The sequence below is a fragment of the Rhineura floridana genome, chromosome 22 (assembly GCF_030035675.1).
Source record: "Rhineura floridana isolate rRhiFlo1 chromosome 22, rRhiFlo1.hap2, whole genome shotgun sequence".
Classification (NCBI taxonomy): domain Eukaryota; kingdom Metazoa; phylum Chordata; class Lepidosauria; order Squamata; family Rhineuridae; genus Rhineura; species Rhineura floridana.
Window position 1 is genome coordinate 6,208,622 of NC_084501.1, and position 16,319 is coordinate 6,224,940.

Sequence of the window (16,319 nt, forward strand, 5' to 3'; positions counted from 1 at the left end):
TAATACTATCCAGGCCTGAGCCTTATCCCTGAAACGCTGGCCCTGGGACACAGGCAGAGTGAACACAGCATTCCTTGGCTATTCAAAAGCAGTGCTCAATGGATAGATCATCATCGCAGCCGGACCCAAGATATATTCCTAATCACAGGCTGTTGCTTGGTGACCACCTGTGGCCTCCCCCCCTTGCCATTGGCTGTGCTGATATGACATCACAGGCACCAGGCTCCACAGATCACCTTCCATTAGGCGGAGCTCTGCACACCAGGAGGGCAGCGGGGCGGGGGGGGGGAAAAGATTACCAAGACAGCTGTGGGAATCAGGGGCAGGCACAAATCCATCACCACAGGTGCAGCGGAAGGAACCAGCCACGTTCTCGCACCAGCCGTGCTTGCAGACGGCATCCTCGGAGCACTCGTCCACATCTGCAGGGAGAAAAAGCCAGTGAGCTTCGCTCCTCGTACCCTGAGCAACAGATGGAGAGCTCCACTGGATGGCATCGGAAGAGGACAGGACAGGGTTGGAAAAGGACTGCTCATGGCCAGCGAGGATTTATTTCAACCCATTTATTTAATTTAGGTCCATTAATGTCAATGGATCTACTTTAAGTAAAAGTTAGCTGAATGCAACCCATAGAGTCGGCTATAGATACACACACACACACACGCCCATATACAGATAATACTGAAACAATTCTAATTTCAAAACAGCAAGCATGAAGACAGTGCAGAGGCCAGAATCTTTGTAAAAAAAAATCCACAAAAAAAATCCTTATTTCAAACCAGCAGCACCAAAAGGTCGTTTTAAAAAAAATTATCCAAAACAAATAGGTTTTTAAAGCCATTCTGTAGGAAAACACTAGCTCCCTTTCTGCAATAACTGAGTTTGCCATTGGATTAATTATTATTTCTGATATTCTTTATCTTTACGGAGAGAATTTTGAAGTAGCAACTCTCCGCATCTGGTTTCCGATTCATTCTTCCACTTTTTTCCAGATTCTTTTTTTTAATTCACTTTGAAATCATCTATAGTCTGAGTGATCCTTTTATCGATCTACTTTCTATGTGAGCTCTGCAAATGTGTATTTCCTTTCACTAATGTCAATGAAGAGTTGATTGTAAAATGACAGACAGAAATTAGCAGGGGAGAATGAGCAGCAGGGGGGAAGACAGATTATCTGCCTTAATCTGGTCTGCAATGCACTTGAAAAGGAATATAAACAGGCAATAATTACAGAGTTCAGAATAAAGATCGATACCAGTGGAGACTTGTGAATAAATAGTTATTATTACAAGATCTGAACAGGGCGGTTCACGACAGATGCTCTTGGAGGTCACTGATTCATAGGGTCGCCATAAGTCGTAATCGACTTGAAGGCACATAACAACAACATCAATAATTCTCTGCAAAGCAAAAAAATAATCGGAGGAAAAAGGAATCAGATTGTTAATGACCACTAGGGGGCCACACTTAAAAAGAGAATCTAAAAAAGGAGAGGATTCCATCCCTAGCAGGCTCTGATGGGGCCGTTTTGAAGGAATTCCACACTGGTGCCATGACTCTGAAAAGCATGAGCTAGAGCCACAGCATGCTTTTACCACAGAGGCGCATGGCGTCATCAACAGATCTTCATCCAGTGACATCAGCAGGGGCTGGTGGCTCCATGCCACTGGGGCCACCAGCCACCACTGTCTGGAATGTAGGGAGCAAGGTGGTTTCTTTGATACCCTGCTCTAGAACAGTACAGGGATTTATAAAATGGTAATAAAACCTTGAATCTAGCTCGGTAGGAAATTGGCAGCCAGTACAACACAGATGTCACACGCTGTGGATAGGTTACTCCAGAGAACAACTGGTCAGCAGACTTTTGCACTCACTGCAGCTTCATAGAATCATAGAATAGTAGAGTTGGAAGGGGCCTATAAGGCCATCAAGTCCAACCCCCTGCTTCCAGATGAAATTCAAGAGCAGCCCCACATGAAGAACATGACAGTAATGTCAGCAAACTATTAGTATTTCAGAGCTCAGAGGGAAGGATCTTAGCATTAAAAAACACCCTGAAGAAGTTGAGGCCAACGGGAAGTCCAGACTCAAAAGTCAGCCTGAGGGCAGAGTCCAGGCCCTGCATCTTACCATAACACGCGCCATTTTGGCCCCGGAAACCCAGCTGGCAGGGGATGCATTTGTAGCTGCCGGGTCGGTTTTCACACCTCCCATCCAGGCAAGTCCCAGGGTCAAGGCACTCATCAATATCTGGAAAGGAAACAGTCGCTGTAATAAAAAACAAGATTGCAAGAAAAGCAAAGAAAGGCACTGGAGAGAAACAAGTAATGCTAAGAAGCAATTTACAGGGCAGAACGACTCAACAAAACAAACCATTAGCAGTTGCATTAATTCCACAGAGCTTACAAGATGATGTCTACATCCACCTAGAGTGCAAGCTGCATGGTGTAAGCTCTCAAGTCTCACAGGACTCTTTCGCAGACTGGACCTCTACAGCCTGCCTGGAGCGTAGCTGTAACTCCACGGTTGTGGGGCAGCAAGGGAAATGGTCTTCCTCAGCAAGGAAATTTTCCTTCGCCCTTTGAATCTCCGGCTTGAAGAGGAGCTCTGTGTGACTCAAAAGATTGCACCCTACACTTTGAGACCCCTAAGGCAGTTTTATACTTAGAAGCAAGAGGAGAGCTTGGCAAAACTTTGCTGGAAACAGCTTTGTGATCACAGTGTGATGAAGAGTGGACTACAAATATGATAGATAAATAAAATGAGAGCCCTAATTCAAAGTGTGTGTGTGTGTGTACGAGTAGACCAGCTATGGCTCCCGCCTCACTGGCAAAAGAAGAGTACACCAGAAGCAGCCATATATTAGAACAGCCCCTTAGCCCATCTATGCCAGTATTGTCTGCTCTGACTGGCAGCAGCTCTCCATGGAATCAAGTAAAGAAAGTTATTTCCCCAACATACAGCTCCCCGGTTAGAGCATCTGTTTTGTATACAGAAGGTCCCAGGTTTGACTTCCGGGAAGGGTGACTTCGCTTGTGCCTGCTTTTGAGACGGGCTCCCGCCTCAAAAGAAGCTTATTCAGATATAAATCAGTCAGAACATTTTTTTTTTTGACTGATGAAATTTCTCCCGGGCAGGGAGAAACGTAGAGATCAACCTCAAAAGCCTGTTTTTGTTGGGAGGACTGGATTTCATTAATTTATGAGAAAAGGTCCAGCCAGCAATGCCGGACGGACTTCCGAACAAGCTCTATCTGATTAATGCGATACGTTTATCTTTTCTTCAAAGAGAAAACAGACTAACAGGCAAGCACCCTTCTTTCTATTATATTTTTTATTTGGTTTAAATTGTTGCAGCAAAAAGAGATTTGTCAAATGAATCAGCTTTAAAGAACTTCTGGGTGAGCTATAACTCTTCTCTGTTATTCACGAAATTAACAGCTTATCTCTGTTTCTATTGCAAAAAGCTGTCCTGGAAGTGCATTCTAAAGATATAAACAGAAGAGGGATTTCTATTCCGAGGAACATTATATTGTCTGGGACTATTCTCTTTTTGGTCTATTTTATTTTGACGAATCTGCTTCTTCACGACGCCACTAACTGTTTTGATGCTGGGAACTAAATTTGTTTTGTATTCTTGAACATAGAGAGATAAGGCAGGCTGCTCTGTTTATACTGTGATGTCATCAAGCCTGGAATATTAACCCAATTGTTGCTGAAATAAGAAATGGTTCTTCTTTATTTTTGTTTTGTTTTGTTTTCGTGGTTTTAAAAATGGCAATCAAGAAAGTGGCTGAGAATCTGGAAGTAATTATGTTTCAGAAAATAATGGATGAGATTGAGATAACGAAACAAACCCTGCGACAGGGCAGTAAGGAGCTGAAAATTGAACTGAGCAAAATGACGCAGGAGCTTAAAGAAATAGGGGATCCTGTGAGAGAGGAGAATGAGATCAGAGATGAGAAAAGAAAAAATAAAGGGAAGATACAAGCCCTGGAGATTGGAACAAATGTGGAATTGGAAAAAGATCTGGAGTTTATGGATATTAGAAATAAAATCTACTGTTTGGAATTTAACGTTATCTCTGAAGAAATTAATGAAGATATTAGAGATAAAGTTATCAATGGCTTGGATAATCTTCTGGACTGGAATGACGTGATGGAGCTTGATATAGAGAAAATCTATGGAATTAACTGCAGCCATGTGACAATGGAAAAACTCTCAAGAGATGAGCTAGTGCATTTTGTAAAAAAGAAGAACACAGATATGACTTTACAACAATATTTCAGCAACTTATTCAGAATTGATGGCAAGAAAATATTTGGGATAGAGGAAATTCCCATCAGACTCTTATTATATGACTATGGCTATGACAGCAAGATTATTATGGAATACTGATAATGGAAGATTGGACACTGAAATTTATGGACTTAACAGGACTATTGAAGATGGAAGATGGAATTAATAGGGATAATGGAATAATGGCTATTGAAATTATTGGACCTAACAGATTTTGATGAGATGGATTAATCGATATGTTTATTTGGACTATGGTTATGACAAAAGATTATTATTATTATTAACGAGATGGATTAATCGACATGTTTATTTGGAGAAAAATTGATAGATATATTTCTTAAAGAATTGAAACCGCTCTTTGACTTTTTGTGGAAAGAATAAAGTAATGTTTATGAGATTTGATGATTAATTAAGATAACTACTGTAGGAAAGTGATTTTATAATATAATTTAAGAGACAGGATTGTTATATATTGTAGACCTATAACTGATTTGATCTGTGACAAATGGGAAGTCAACATTTTATTTTTTTGTTTAATCATTTTTGTTTTGTTTTGTTTTTTGTCTTTGAATGTTTTATGATTTTGTTTTGTATGTTTTATGAAAATTTGAATAAAAATTATTGTAAAAAAAAAGAAGAAGGTCCCAGGTTTAATTCCCAGCATCTTCAGGTAGGGCTGGGAAAGTCAGAGCAGACAACACTGGGACAGAGCTGCCAGCCAGTGCAGAAACAATACTGACTTAGATAGACCAATGTTCTGATGTGAATTGGTATGAACCAGCTTCCTACATTCCTTCTGTAAATGGAGTTGGCAGGGATCAAACCGGGGACCCTCTCCGTGCAAAGCAGGTGCTCTATCACCACGCTGTAGTCCCTCCCTTGGAACACAAGAAAACCGGCCAGACACTCTGTCTAGCCCAGCACTGCCTTCTCTGACTAGCAGAGGCTGTCCACACAGTGGCGGAAGGATTTTTCAGATCGCCTCCCACCTGAGTCCCTTTCAAACCAGGGATTGGATTGTGGTCCTTTGGCATGCAAAGGAGCTGAGCGATCCTTCCTCCCTAAGCAGATTCCTTCCCAGGACTAAACCGAGTCAAAATTCACCCTTCCTCCTGCATCGCCCCCCCCCAAGTGCCTCACCCTGCCCCCAACTCCTGTACCTGTGAGAGGTTTTGGGTTGATATATATTGCAGCAGAGCGCAGAACTAACCGGTCTGTTAAGACCGGTAGTTGAAAGAATAAAGAAACTCTATGCTTATTACGGCAAAGAGGTAAAGTCATATACGCTGAAGCAGCCCCACAGCCTGCACTCAGGGAGCCATTTCTAACTGAGAGCAAAAGGAAGGAAGAGAAGGGAGGAAGGGGAGCAGGAAAGCCTGCAAAAAATAGAAAACACTTCAGAGGAAGAATCAGCAGAGGGAAGAACAGATTGCCTTTCTGTCTATCCCCCCCCCCCACTGCTGGTTCAGATCACCTGTTACATGCGTTGTTGCTTTATTCCCAACAGTACCTTCACAGAGGGGCTGGCGGGAGGGCTTAAGCCGGTAGCCCACGCGGCAATCACACTTGTAGTGGCCCGGGAAATTAATACAGGAGCCCCCATCCCCGCAGACTTTGGGCTTGGCACATTCGTCAATATCTGAGAAGGGAGAAAAGGGGTTTGGGGGTGGGAGAAACAGTGAATGGGATGGAGGGCGCAGATTTCCCTGGAAACTCAAACTGGCCCCGGACCCATAGATGTCTCACCCATGCAGGACGGCACGCCCTTGTGGACCTTCAGCTGGTAGCCACGGTTGCAGTGGCAGTTGTAGGAGCCACCCGTGTTCATGCAGACCCCTTTGCCACTGCCGCAAGGCTCTGACTCACACTCGTTCACATCTGGGGCGAAGAGGAAGGCAGAGGAAAGACAAGAGAACATAAGAACAGAAGAACATAAGAAGAGCCTGCTGGATCAGGCCAGTGGCCCATCTAGTCCAGCATCCTGTTCTCACAGTGGCCAACCAGGTGCCTGGGGGAAGCCCGCAAGCAGGACCCGAGTGCAAGAGAGAATGCATAGCTTGCCCTCTGACACAACGGAAGAGCTGCAGGGACAAATTCGCCATCCAGCATAGATCTCCAGACCAGCCCCATGCCTCCAATTATTAGGGGCCAGGGACCTACCACAATGTTCTTGAGCACGTTCATATGACAAATGTTTTCATAACTCAGAGTCAAAACCTCGTTTGCCGATGGCCAAAGTGTTTAAGGCACACAGCACACCTCAGTGAGGTTCGACCAATGCCAGTGCAACACAGGAAACCTGCCTTCTCCTGACCCACATCATCAGTCCATCTAGCCCAGTATAGTCGACTCAGACTGACAGCAGCTCTCCAGGGTTTCAAGCAGAGGAAGGCCTTTCCTGCCACTTGCTACCTGGTCCTTTTTTTCACTTTTTTAATGAACTGGAGATGCCAGGGATTGAACCTGGGACTTTCTGCGTGCCCTTCCTTGGTGAGCAAAGGCGGCAAAATCACATGGGCGCACATTTCAAAGAAGTATTTGGCGTACAAAAATGAAGAACAAAAAAACTACACAAGTTATAAAGCAACAGGCTGCAGGGTCCAGCGCTGCCCAGAAGCCTGGCTCTCTAAGTTGTGCTGGGAAGGGCTGTTGTTACTCCAGACTGTGGACAGAGGCTCTGTGCATGTTCAGAGGGCCTCTGAGATCGAGTCAGTCTACAAGTCTAGAGCCAAAAATGTTCATTGAACACAAGGTGGGGGACAAAAGAGTAGTTTGCATATGGCCAGTAATGCAGTGGAAAATTCAGAAGTGCAGGGTCCTTTCATGATAGTCTCAGCCACACTTCCTACCCCCTTTTTTTGCTGCTGGGTTAAGAATAAGATCTTTGATAATGCCTTCTACCGCAATTACAGATGTCCCTAGGAGCCACTGAGCATGAAAAACGAGTGTTAGCTACTGAGAAGAGTCTTCTCGGTGGCTGATTCACCTCCTTTCACTCTGATTGGGTCCAATTAGCAGGAAAGGATAAGGAAGCATGTTAGAAGTGTTATGGATATGAAAAGTAACTCAGCGGTCTGAGCTGTGTGTGCCAGTGTGCGTATTTACCTTAGAAGCCGGCTTTTACCCTGCATTTAAATCGCTGAGACTTAAGACTTGGTGAAATAAGAAAGAAGCTACATTATTTATAGAAATACATAGTAGATAGGAAAGGCATACCTAGTTCTAACTAAGTTGGAGGCGCAACGCCCAGGTTTGGGAGTTGCCCTCGTAGCTCAGAAGAGAGAGCAAAGACAAAGATGTCTCCTCTTTCCTTGGACAGTTGAAGACGACAACAAAGGAAGGAGAGGCAGATAAGCTTCCCTGAGCATATCAGTTTACAATGGAAGGAAGTTAGGCAGAGAAGAGCACAGGTAAAGGTAGGCAAGCCTAGCTAGCTGGAGGACCCTAACTCTACCTTCCTTCTGGAATACAAACAGAAGAACCCAAACAGGATTTGCTCTTGCCCCCCCTTCCAACAAGAAGACTCTTCTCAGTGGCTAACACACTCCCCTTGCGTGCTGATTAGCTTGCAGGACGCTAGAGATGTAGGGACCCTGCTTTCAAGAAAGTAAGGAGTCTAAGACCCCCCAGAGACCCCAGACAACTACATCTCTGCGCACGGCAAAGATGTTTCTGGGGCTCAACCACAGGTCAAAATGAATCCTCGGGTAAAAGGGATATAATGGTCAAAAAACTCGCATGGACCACAGGGAAGACTGACCGAGAGGCAAACCTGTGGGGTGGGGAAAGGGATGCGCATGCCACTTACCTACGCAATACCTGTGCTGAGGATGCCTGCGGTATCCTTGATAACAATGACAGGTGAAGCCGGGAGTTGCAGGGATGCATTCCCCGTGGCCGCAAATGTTGCGGTTCAGTTTGCAAATGTCCGTCTCTGGGGGAATGGGGGGGGGGAGAGACAGAAGGGAAAACAAATGGACTCAAAACATGGGAGACCCTGATCTTGTTATTACCATTGTCATAAAAAATATTATCGTATTTATGTTATTTATACCGTTTGAGGGAGATCAGACCAAAGGCCCATCTAGTCTAACATCCTGTTTCCCACAGTGACCATTAAGATGCCTCTGGGAGAGGGATGGAAAGATCCGTCCTTTTCTCTCACTTTCTCATTTTTGCAATCTTAAATTCACTTCTCCACATTTCTGCAGCAATTTGGGGTTTTTAAAGCCTCATGAAAATTCTTCAACATTTTAGTGCAACTTTATCCTAATGTACAGAATTTTGAATGCAGTTTTGACTAACATGCACATTTTTGCAAGCCGTCTCTCCCAACATAATCCATTTTTGTGTTATTTTCATGAATATATTCATTTTATGCACCCTTTCCCCTAATATAAGAGCCAGTGTGGTGTAGTGGTTAAGGTGCTGGACTACGACCTGGGAGACCAGGGTTCGAATCCCCACGCAGCCATGAAGCTCCCTGGGTGACCTTGGGCCAGTCATTGCCTCTCAGCCTCAGAGGGAGGCAATGGGAAACCCTCTCTGAATACCGCTTACCATGAAAACCCTCTTCATAGGGTCGCCCATAAATCAGAATCGACTTGAAGGCAGTCCATTTCCATTTTCATAGATGGACAAAGAGTCTGACTTGATGGAAGGCTAGTGTGGTATAGTGGTTAAAGTGTTGGACTACGACCTGGGAGACCAGGGTTCGAATCCCCACACAGCCCTGAAGCTCCCTGGGTGACCTTGGGCCAGTCACTGCCTCTCAGCCTCAGAGGAAGGCAATGGTAAACCCCCTCTGAATACCGCTTACCATGAAAACCCTCTTCATAGGGTCGCCCATAAATCAGAATCGACTTGAAGGCAGTCCATTTCCATTTCCCCCCTAATATATGTATTTTATTCAACACTGGTTGGCTGGAGAACCGCATCACAAAACTCAGATAAGTGTGAATTTTGAAGGATGGCTGGGTCTCAGTTCTCATATTTATTTTGGAAAGTGCAAATTTGATAGATTTGGTTTAAATGCAAAAAAAACTGGAGGAACACTGGAGGCTTTCAAGAGGCACAGCCACCTGTCAGGGCTGCTTCAAGCTGCATTAAGCAGAGGGTTCGACTCAATGGCCTCATAGGCTCCTACCAACTCTACTCTTCTATGATTCTGTGAATCAAATTTCTCTCCTGTCCCTGTTCTGGGAAGCTCACAACTAAGGCATGAAAGCACTAGCCTTCTCCAGCTGTTGTTCCTCTATCATGAGCCCCGTGGAAAACTCCTGGCAGAGTGGGTCAGCGGAGGCAGAGGACTAGGATCCAGGGGAGGGGCCCCGAGGTCTGCAGTGGGGTGGGTGGGATGAAACCAGTGAAGATAACAGTAGTCTGCTATGGGACAGCCCTGCCCCGAGGAGCCACTTCCTCCGCGCAGTGCACAATTTTTATCAGCCTTAATCAAAAATCCAGATGAAGTTCCATCTGTGCCAAGCTGTTTATTCCAGCAGCAGCTCTCTCCCACCACACCCCAGACCTTCCCCATTTGCAGACAAACACCCAGGACTGCGTGATGGTCAGGTTATGGCCTGCTCTGTAGTTTACACTCTCAGAAAAAGAGTCTGGGCAGAAACAGAGGTGAGATGATCACAGCGGATTTCTAGCCCTGGAGAAGAGAGAAGCTTCTGGAGCTCACCTGTCACCTGTGTGGGGGGCATGTCAAATTCACTCACATTCTTATCCTCGTCAGGGTACCTCACAATGATTGCGGTTGTGGGCTTGGGGATCACGGCTGTAAGCCAAAAGTGAGAGATGGTTACAGGTGAGGAAAGCAGCACCATGAGGCTCCTGGGCAGTACGGCTCTCGAGCGCAGGTAGGGGGCATTTTTTCAGACAGCCTTCCCGCAACAGGGCTCCGTATCAGGGACATCCCTGCTCACTCACCTGGGTAACGGGGACCCAAGGTGGGGGTGTTGACGTAGAAGACCATCTGTTCCTCTGAGGTCGTCACATAGCTGGGCAACTGCAAATGTTGTTTGGGGTGGGGGGGACAGAAAAGAGGGGAACAAAATGACAGAGCAAGGCAGCTTTGTAAATTGCTAGCCTGTAATCACCTAGGAAGCTGCCTTAGACTAACATTGGTCTATTTGCCATCTAGCCTCGTACTGTCTGCTCTGACTGGCAGCAGCTCTCCTGGGTAACGGGCAGAGAATCCTATCCCGGCAACCTTGGACCTTCTGCATACAAAGCAGGTGCTCCACCGCTGAGCTACATTCCCTCTACATCCCCCTCTTTGTGACCAGGAGAACAATTTCATCACTTCCAGGCTGTCACTAAGTTGCAAGAGGGATTCAGTCACATACCAGAATGCTAAAGGTAAAGGTGTCCCCGCACTTATAGTGCGAGTCGTTTCCGACTCTTAGGGTGCCATCTTGCGACGTTTACTAGGCAGACCGTATATATGGGGTGGGATTGCCAGTTCCTTCCCCGGCCTTTCTTTACCCCCCAGCATATGCTGGGTACTCATTTTACCGACCACAGATGGATGGAAGGCTGAGTGGACCTCGGAGATTTGACTTCCTCCTTCCGTTGGAATCGAACTCCAGCCATGAGCAGAGCTTCGGCTGCGTTACCGCCGCTTACCACTCTGCGCCATGGAAGGTCATTCCAGAATGCTAGGTTTGTGCAATTAAAGTGGAAGAAAGCACCTTGGTGCAACAGATCCAGTTTTTTAAAAAAGCATACTTTCTACAGTTAGGAAAGTGACAAGGAAATCGCTACTAGCCATGATGGCCATGCTCTGCCTCCACAGTCGGGGGCAGTACGCTTCTGAATACCAGTTGCTGGAAACCGCAGGAGGGGAGAGCACTGTTGCGCTCAGTTCCTGCTTGTGGGCTTCCCATTATGGGCATCTGGTTGGCCAGTGTGAGAACAGGGTGGTGGACTAGATGGGCCCCTTTTGGCTGGGTCCAGCAGCCAGGCTCTTCTGAGGTTCTGATGAAATGCACTGAAAAAGTGTGTGATAAACGACCGATTTACGGGAAGGGGTATAACCTCTGCACGAGCAAATCAGGATGGAATCAGGCTTTTCGTCATACAGTCACCCCGCAAAGAAAGCAGAACAAATGCTCGATAAAGAGCGGGCATTGTACAACCTCCATGCATGCTTTCTGCAAGCAAATCAGGATGAATGGGCAACAAAGAACCCTAAAATAAATAAATAAATAAATGACCGGCACAAACAAAATGGGCACCCAAGGCTGAAAAACTAAAAAGACACCTCCCCTTTCCACTAAATAAATAAACAAACGGGGCAATTCAGTGGACAAGCTGGTATCTACGGTTCAGCTCTTGGCAGGCTTCCCATCACTTTAATGGGGTTCGCACAGGAAAACCTCACCAGTTAGAAAGACCCATTGGCTTCCCGGTTAAAGCTCTCCTTGACAACATCTAAAACGTGTCACTGGAAAAGGCTACTATCACCCTGTTTCTGTCCCAGGTTCAATCCCCCAATATTTTCTGTGTTAGGAGTAAAATACCAACGCATGTTACAAGTGACCTGACCCAGTTGGGGTGGGGTGGGGAGGGAGGATAGATAGAAAGGTAATCTATTCTTCCCTCTGCTGATTCCTCCTCTAAAGTGTTTGTTGTTTTTTCAGGCTTTGCTGCTCCCCTTCCTCCCTTCTCTTCCTGCCTTTTGTTCTCAGTTATTTAGAAATCACTGAGTGCAGGCCGCATGATTGCTTCAGCATGTATGACTTTATCTCGTTGTAGTAATAAACCTTAAGGGTCTTTATTCTTTTCACTACCAGTCTTAACCGACCAGTGATTTCTGCCCTCTGCTGCAATATATATGAAAACTCTAACATTCTGGGGAGTTCTGTTGCCAAAACAATGTCCAGATGGACCTCTACCACCATAAGGGTGAACTCTGAAGAAGTGATAGTCTGGTGCCACGTTACCTTTAGAGAGCCAGCATGGTGTAGTGGTTAGAGCAGCCTTTCCCAACCAGTGTGCCTCCAGATGTTGTTGGACCACAACTCCTATCAGCCTCAGCTAGCATTGCCAATGGTCAGGAAGATGGGAGTTGTAGTCCAACAACATCTGGAGGCACACTGGTTGGGAAAGGCTGGGTTAGAGTGTCAGACTAGGACCTGGGAGACCAGGATTCAAATCCCTGCTCAGCCATGAATCTCTTTGGGTGACCTAGGGCCAGTCACAGTCTCTCAGTCTAGCCTACCTTACAGAGTTGTAGTGAGGATAAAGTGAGGAAGGGGAGAGCCATGTACATGACCTTAAGCTCCTTGGAGGAAAGGTGGGATCATCAATGCAATCGAAAGGAAAAAGTTGTTTTTTTAAGAGACCCATAAGCATCTTTTCCACCTCATCCTAATACAGATCAATGGCTCCTCTGTGGTTTGGCAGCGTCCCCGGCACTTACCATAGCTGGAGTTAGGGCTGCAAGATATAAATCAAGACAGAAAGGAAGAAGTTAGAGGTTCTAATGAAAGTCCGTACGGACAGAGGTACACCCCACTGCAGCTGCATTGAGAGGGAGGCAGGACCAGGTAGGGTTTAAAGCTCCCTCCTCGGATAACTTGTCTCCACTCCTGCTCTCAAGAACAGTAACACACACAACCATCCTTTCCTTCCCCAACCTGGTGCCCTCCAGATGTTGTTGGACTCCCAACACCCCTTGCCAGCACGGCCAATCATCAGGGGGCCACTCTTTCTCCCTCTTCCTCCTCCTTTATTCAGGTGTGAGACTGACAGCTTCCACTTTTGCTATAGAACAAGCCACAGTTGCAGGTTACCTACACACTCAGGAAACTGTGGTTTGTTCTAATCAAAGTTGTTTAACAAGACAGGACCTGAAGTCACTGTTTGATCCTAGTTCGTTTTAGCTAGCTTTGGTTAGGACAGGGTCACCAACACCTGTGGCCACTCCAGATGTTGTTGGGACTTGCAACAGCCCCAGCAGCCAGCAAGGCCAATGGTCAGGGATGATGGGAGTTAGAGTCCAGCAACATCTGGAGGGTGCCAGGTTGGGGAAGGCTGCTCTGGGCAATTGGAGAGTCGCGGAGGCCATAGTCTCTGTAACAAACAGGGGCCTGATCCACACCCAATATATAGTTTGAGACTATAGTTCACCAATCATCACATTTCAAAAACAACTGTTCAAAAACAAAAACAAATGCAGGACACGGAATAATGGGCTCAAGTCACAGGAAGCCAGATTTCAACTGAACACCAGGAAAAATGTCCTAACTGTTAGAGCCATACGACAATGGCACCAATGACCTAGGGAGGTGGTGGGCTCTCCAACACTGGAGGCATTCAAGAGGCAGCTGGACCGCCATCTGTCGGGAATGCTTTAAGTTGGATTCCTGCATTGAGCAGGGGGTTGGGGGTTGGGCTTGATGGCCTTATGGGTCCCTTCCAATTCTATAATTCTATGATTCCATATAGCGGGGGGCAGGGTGGAACTAAAACATGCAAGATAAAAAAATATATTTGCTCCACAGCTTCACCACCGTCTGTCCCTTTGTCCTTCCCCATCAGAGGCGGCTGGTGGTTCCACAACAGTCAGGCAGTGGAATCCGTTCCGGCAGCTTGGACAGCTCTTTGAAAGTTCGGACTAAAACCCGGAGCGGATTCCACTGCCCCACTGACATCGGAGCCACCACCCGCCCCTGCCCCCCATATAGAGGGGACTGACCTTCCGGCTCCTGAGAGTCGCTGCCCACGGGTGGCCGGGTGGGCAGTTCCACGTGCTGCTGCTGCTGCAAGTCAGTGGTGCCGTCCGGATGGATCTGGAGTGTGAAGTCACTCTCCCCTTGGATCGTCAGAGTCTGGTGCGAGGTCAGGATATGGTAGCCTTTTCCTGCGGGGCAGATCTCTCTGAAAGAAGCTGTGCCGGGGTGGAGAGTAGTGAGAGGAATCGGTCCCACAAACAGAAGAGAGCACTCTTCAAGTACATGAAAGGCTGTCACACAGAGGAGGGCCGGGATCTCTTCTCGATCGTCCCAGAGTGCAGGACACGGAATAATGGGCTCAAGTTGCAGGAAGCCAGATTTCGACTGGTCATCAGGAAAAACTTCCTAACTGTTAGAGCCATACGACAATGGAACCAATGACCTAGAGAGGTAGTGGGCTCTCCGACACTGGAGGCATTCAAGAGGCAGCTGGACAGCCACCTGTCGGGAATGCTTTGACTTGGATTCCTGCATTGAGCAGGGGGTTGGACTGGATGGCCTTACAGGCCCCTTCCAACTCTACTATTCTATGATTCTAAGACTACAGCTAGTATGTGACAGTTCTCCAGTCCTAGCAGCATAAGAGCTGCTCCACAGGAACAGAGGCACCTCGTGCCAGAGGGCATCAGAAAACAGAGAAGCACAGGCAAGGAGGGAGAGGAGAGCCTGTGCAGCGGAGTTTTCTTCCCTTACCTCCTCCCACCCCCATCTGTCCTAGGGGTTCCCCCTCAACACTCTGGAACAGATTTGGGGAGAATTATTTATTTATTTATTATTTGATTTATATCCCGCCCTTCCTCCCAGCAGGAGAATGCGGGTCATGCATGGGGGGAGGGGAGAAGAGGGGGGAAAGTCCCACCGCACAAGCAGAAATCCATGCGCTGCTATCACGCATGCGTTTAAGATTTTCTTTAAAATTAAGAAAAAATATTTAATTAAAAAACCCACCCAATGTCGACCGGTACAACAACATGCCGTTGGCTTTGCACGTTTCGGACAACAGCAGTACAATAAACGCTTGGGAAATGAAAAACACCATGGCCAAAAACAGAGATGGGAAGCAGCTACTCCGTGCCGGGCAGAACGCAGGCGGCAAAGGGGGCAGGAGGCAGACACGTCTGCTCTGCCCCGCACACCCACTCAGTCCCCTCTCCCACTTACCAGTTCCGTCAGCTGGGCAGCGCTCACAACGGGCCCCCCAAGCCTTGCCCACGCTGCAGCAGCAGGTCTGGCGGGTGAGCTTGGTGGACAGCGGGTGCTGGCACTGGTGTTCGGGGCTCACCAGCCGGAAACACAAACTCTTCTCCCCAGCTTTCTCCGCTGCCGTCATTTCCCCCAGAGAGAGAGAGAGAGAGAGAGAGAGGTTAGGGGGCCACAGAAGCAAGTGACAGCGGGGCCCCAATGGTTCAGATGCAGGACTGGGGTTGGGGAGACCCACCTTCAAAACCCCACTGGTTTCTCAAACTCACTGGATGATTGTGGGCCAGTCTCTCTCTCTCTCTCTCTCTCAGACAAACAGGGTTGTTGTGTGGTTAAAATAGCAAGGAGGGGGGTTCTTGGCCAATCTCTTTCTCACACAGGGTTGCTGCGTGGATAAAATGGGTAGGGGAAAGCTCCTTGGACCGAAGAGTGGGATTACAAATGTTATTCAGAGTAGACCCAATGAAATTAATGATCATGACTAACGTAGGTCTCTCAATTTCATTGGGTCTACTCCGAGCATTCATAGTCAGCAGAAAAAAGTCAGCATCCACACCATATATTTAAAGCACAGGCTTCCCACAGACAATCCTGGGAGATTGAGTGGGTGGGTGCTGGGCAGAGGGGAAGCCCCTTTCCTTTCCAAAAGGAAAACATTGTGAACAGTATCATTGCTTTTCAGCGGTTCCCCCACCTTTTTATTCTACAGCAGGCACATGTCGCCTCCCACCCAAATTTAAACAAAAGCTGTCCCTGGCCACATCCACACCAGGCCGTTATTTCACTTTAGACAGTCATGGCTTCTCTCAAAGAATCCTGGGAAGTGTAGTTAGTGAAGGGTGCTGAGAGTTGCTAGGAGACACCCTGTTCCCCTCCCAGAGTTTCAATCAGAGAGGGTTACTGTTCAACCACTCTGGCCACTGGCGCTCTGTCAGGGGAATAGGAGTCTCCTCTCAGCACCCTTCACTAACTGCACTTTCCATGAGGAAGCCATGACTGTTTAAAGTGAAATAAATGTCCAGGCTGGGTGTGGCCCCCTGATTAGCCAAGCCCAGCAGCTGTGAGTCTGGCTTTT

At 47.1% G+C, this 16,319-nt stretch overlaps 1 protein-coding gene across 2 annotated transcripts in view; it reads right to left on the reverse strand.

The window, feature by feature from the left end:
• Positions 1-16,319, reverse strand: part of LTBP3 (latent transforming growth factor beta binding protein 3) — a 68,512-nt gene that overhangs the window by 26,460 nt on the left and 25,733 nt on the right. For both annotated transcript variants that reach the window (XM_061605685.1, XM_061605686.1), the window contains exons 7-16: positions 15,206-15,364; positions 14,008-14,199; positions 12,730-12,746; positions 10,233-10,311; positions 9,985-10,080; positions 8,107-8,232; positions 6,045-6,176; positions 5,809-5,937; positions 2,131-2,250; positions 300-422 (exon numbers count right to left, since the gene is read on the reverse strand). In XM_061605685.1, coding sequence (XP_061461669.1) covers positions 300-422; positions 2,131-2,250; positions 5,809-5,937; positions 6,045-6,176; positions 8,107-8,232; positions 9,985-10,080; positions 10,233-10,311; positions 12,730-12,746; positions 14,008-14,199; positions 15,206-15,364 — 1,173 coding nt within the window. The remainder of the gene's footprint in view (positions 1-299; positions 423-2,130; positions 2,251-5,808; positions 5,938-6,044; positions 6,177-8,106; positions 8,233-9,984; positions 10,081-10,232; positions 10,312-12,729; positions 12,747-14,007; positions 14,200-15,205; positions 15,365-16,319) is intronic.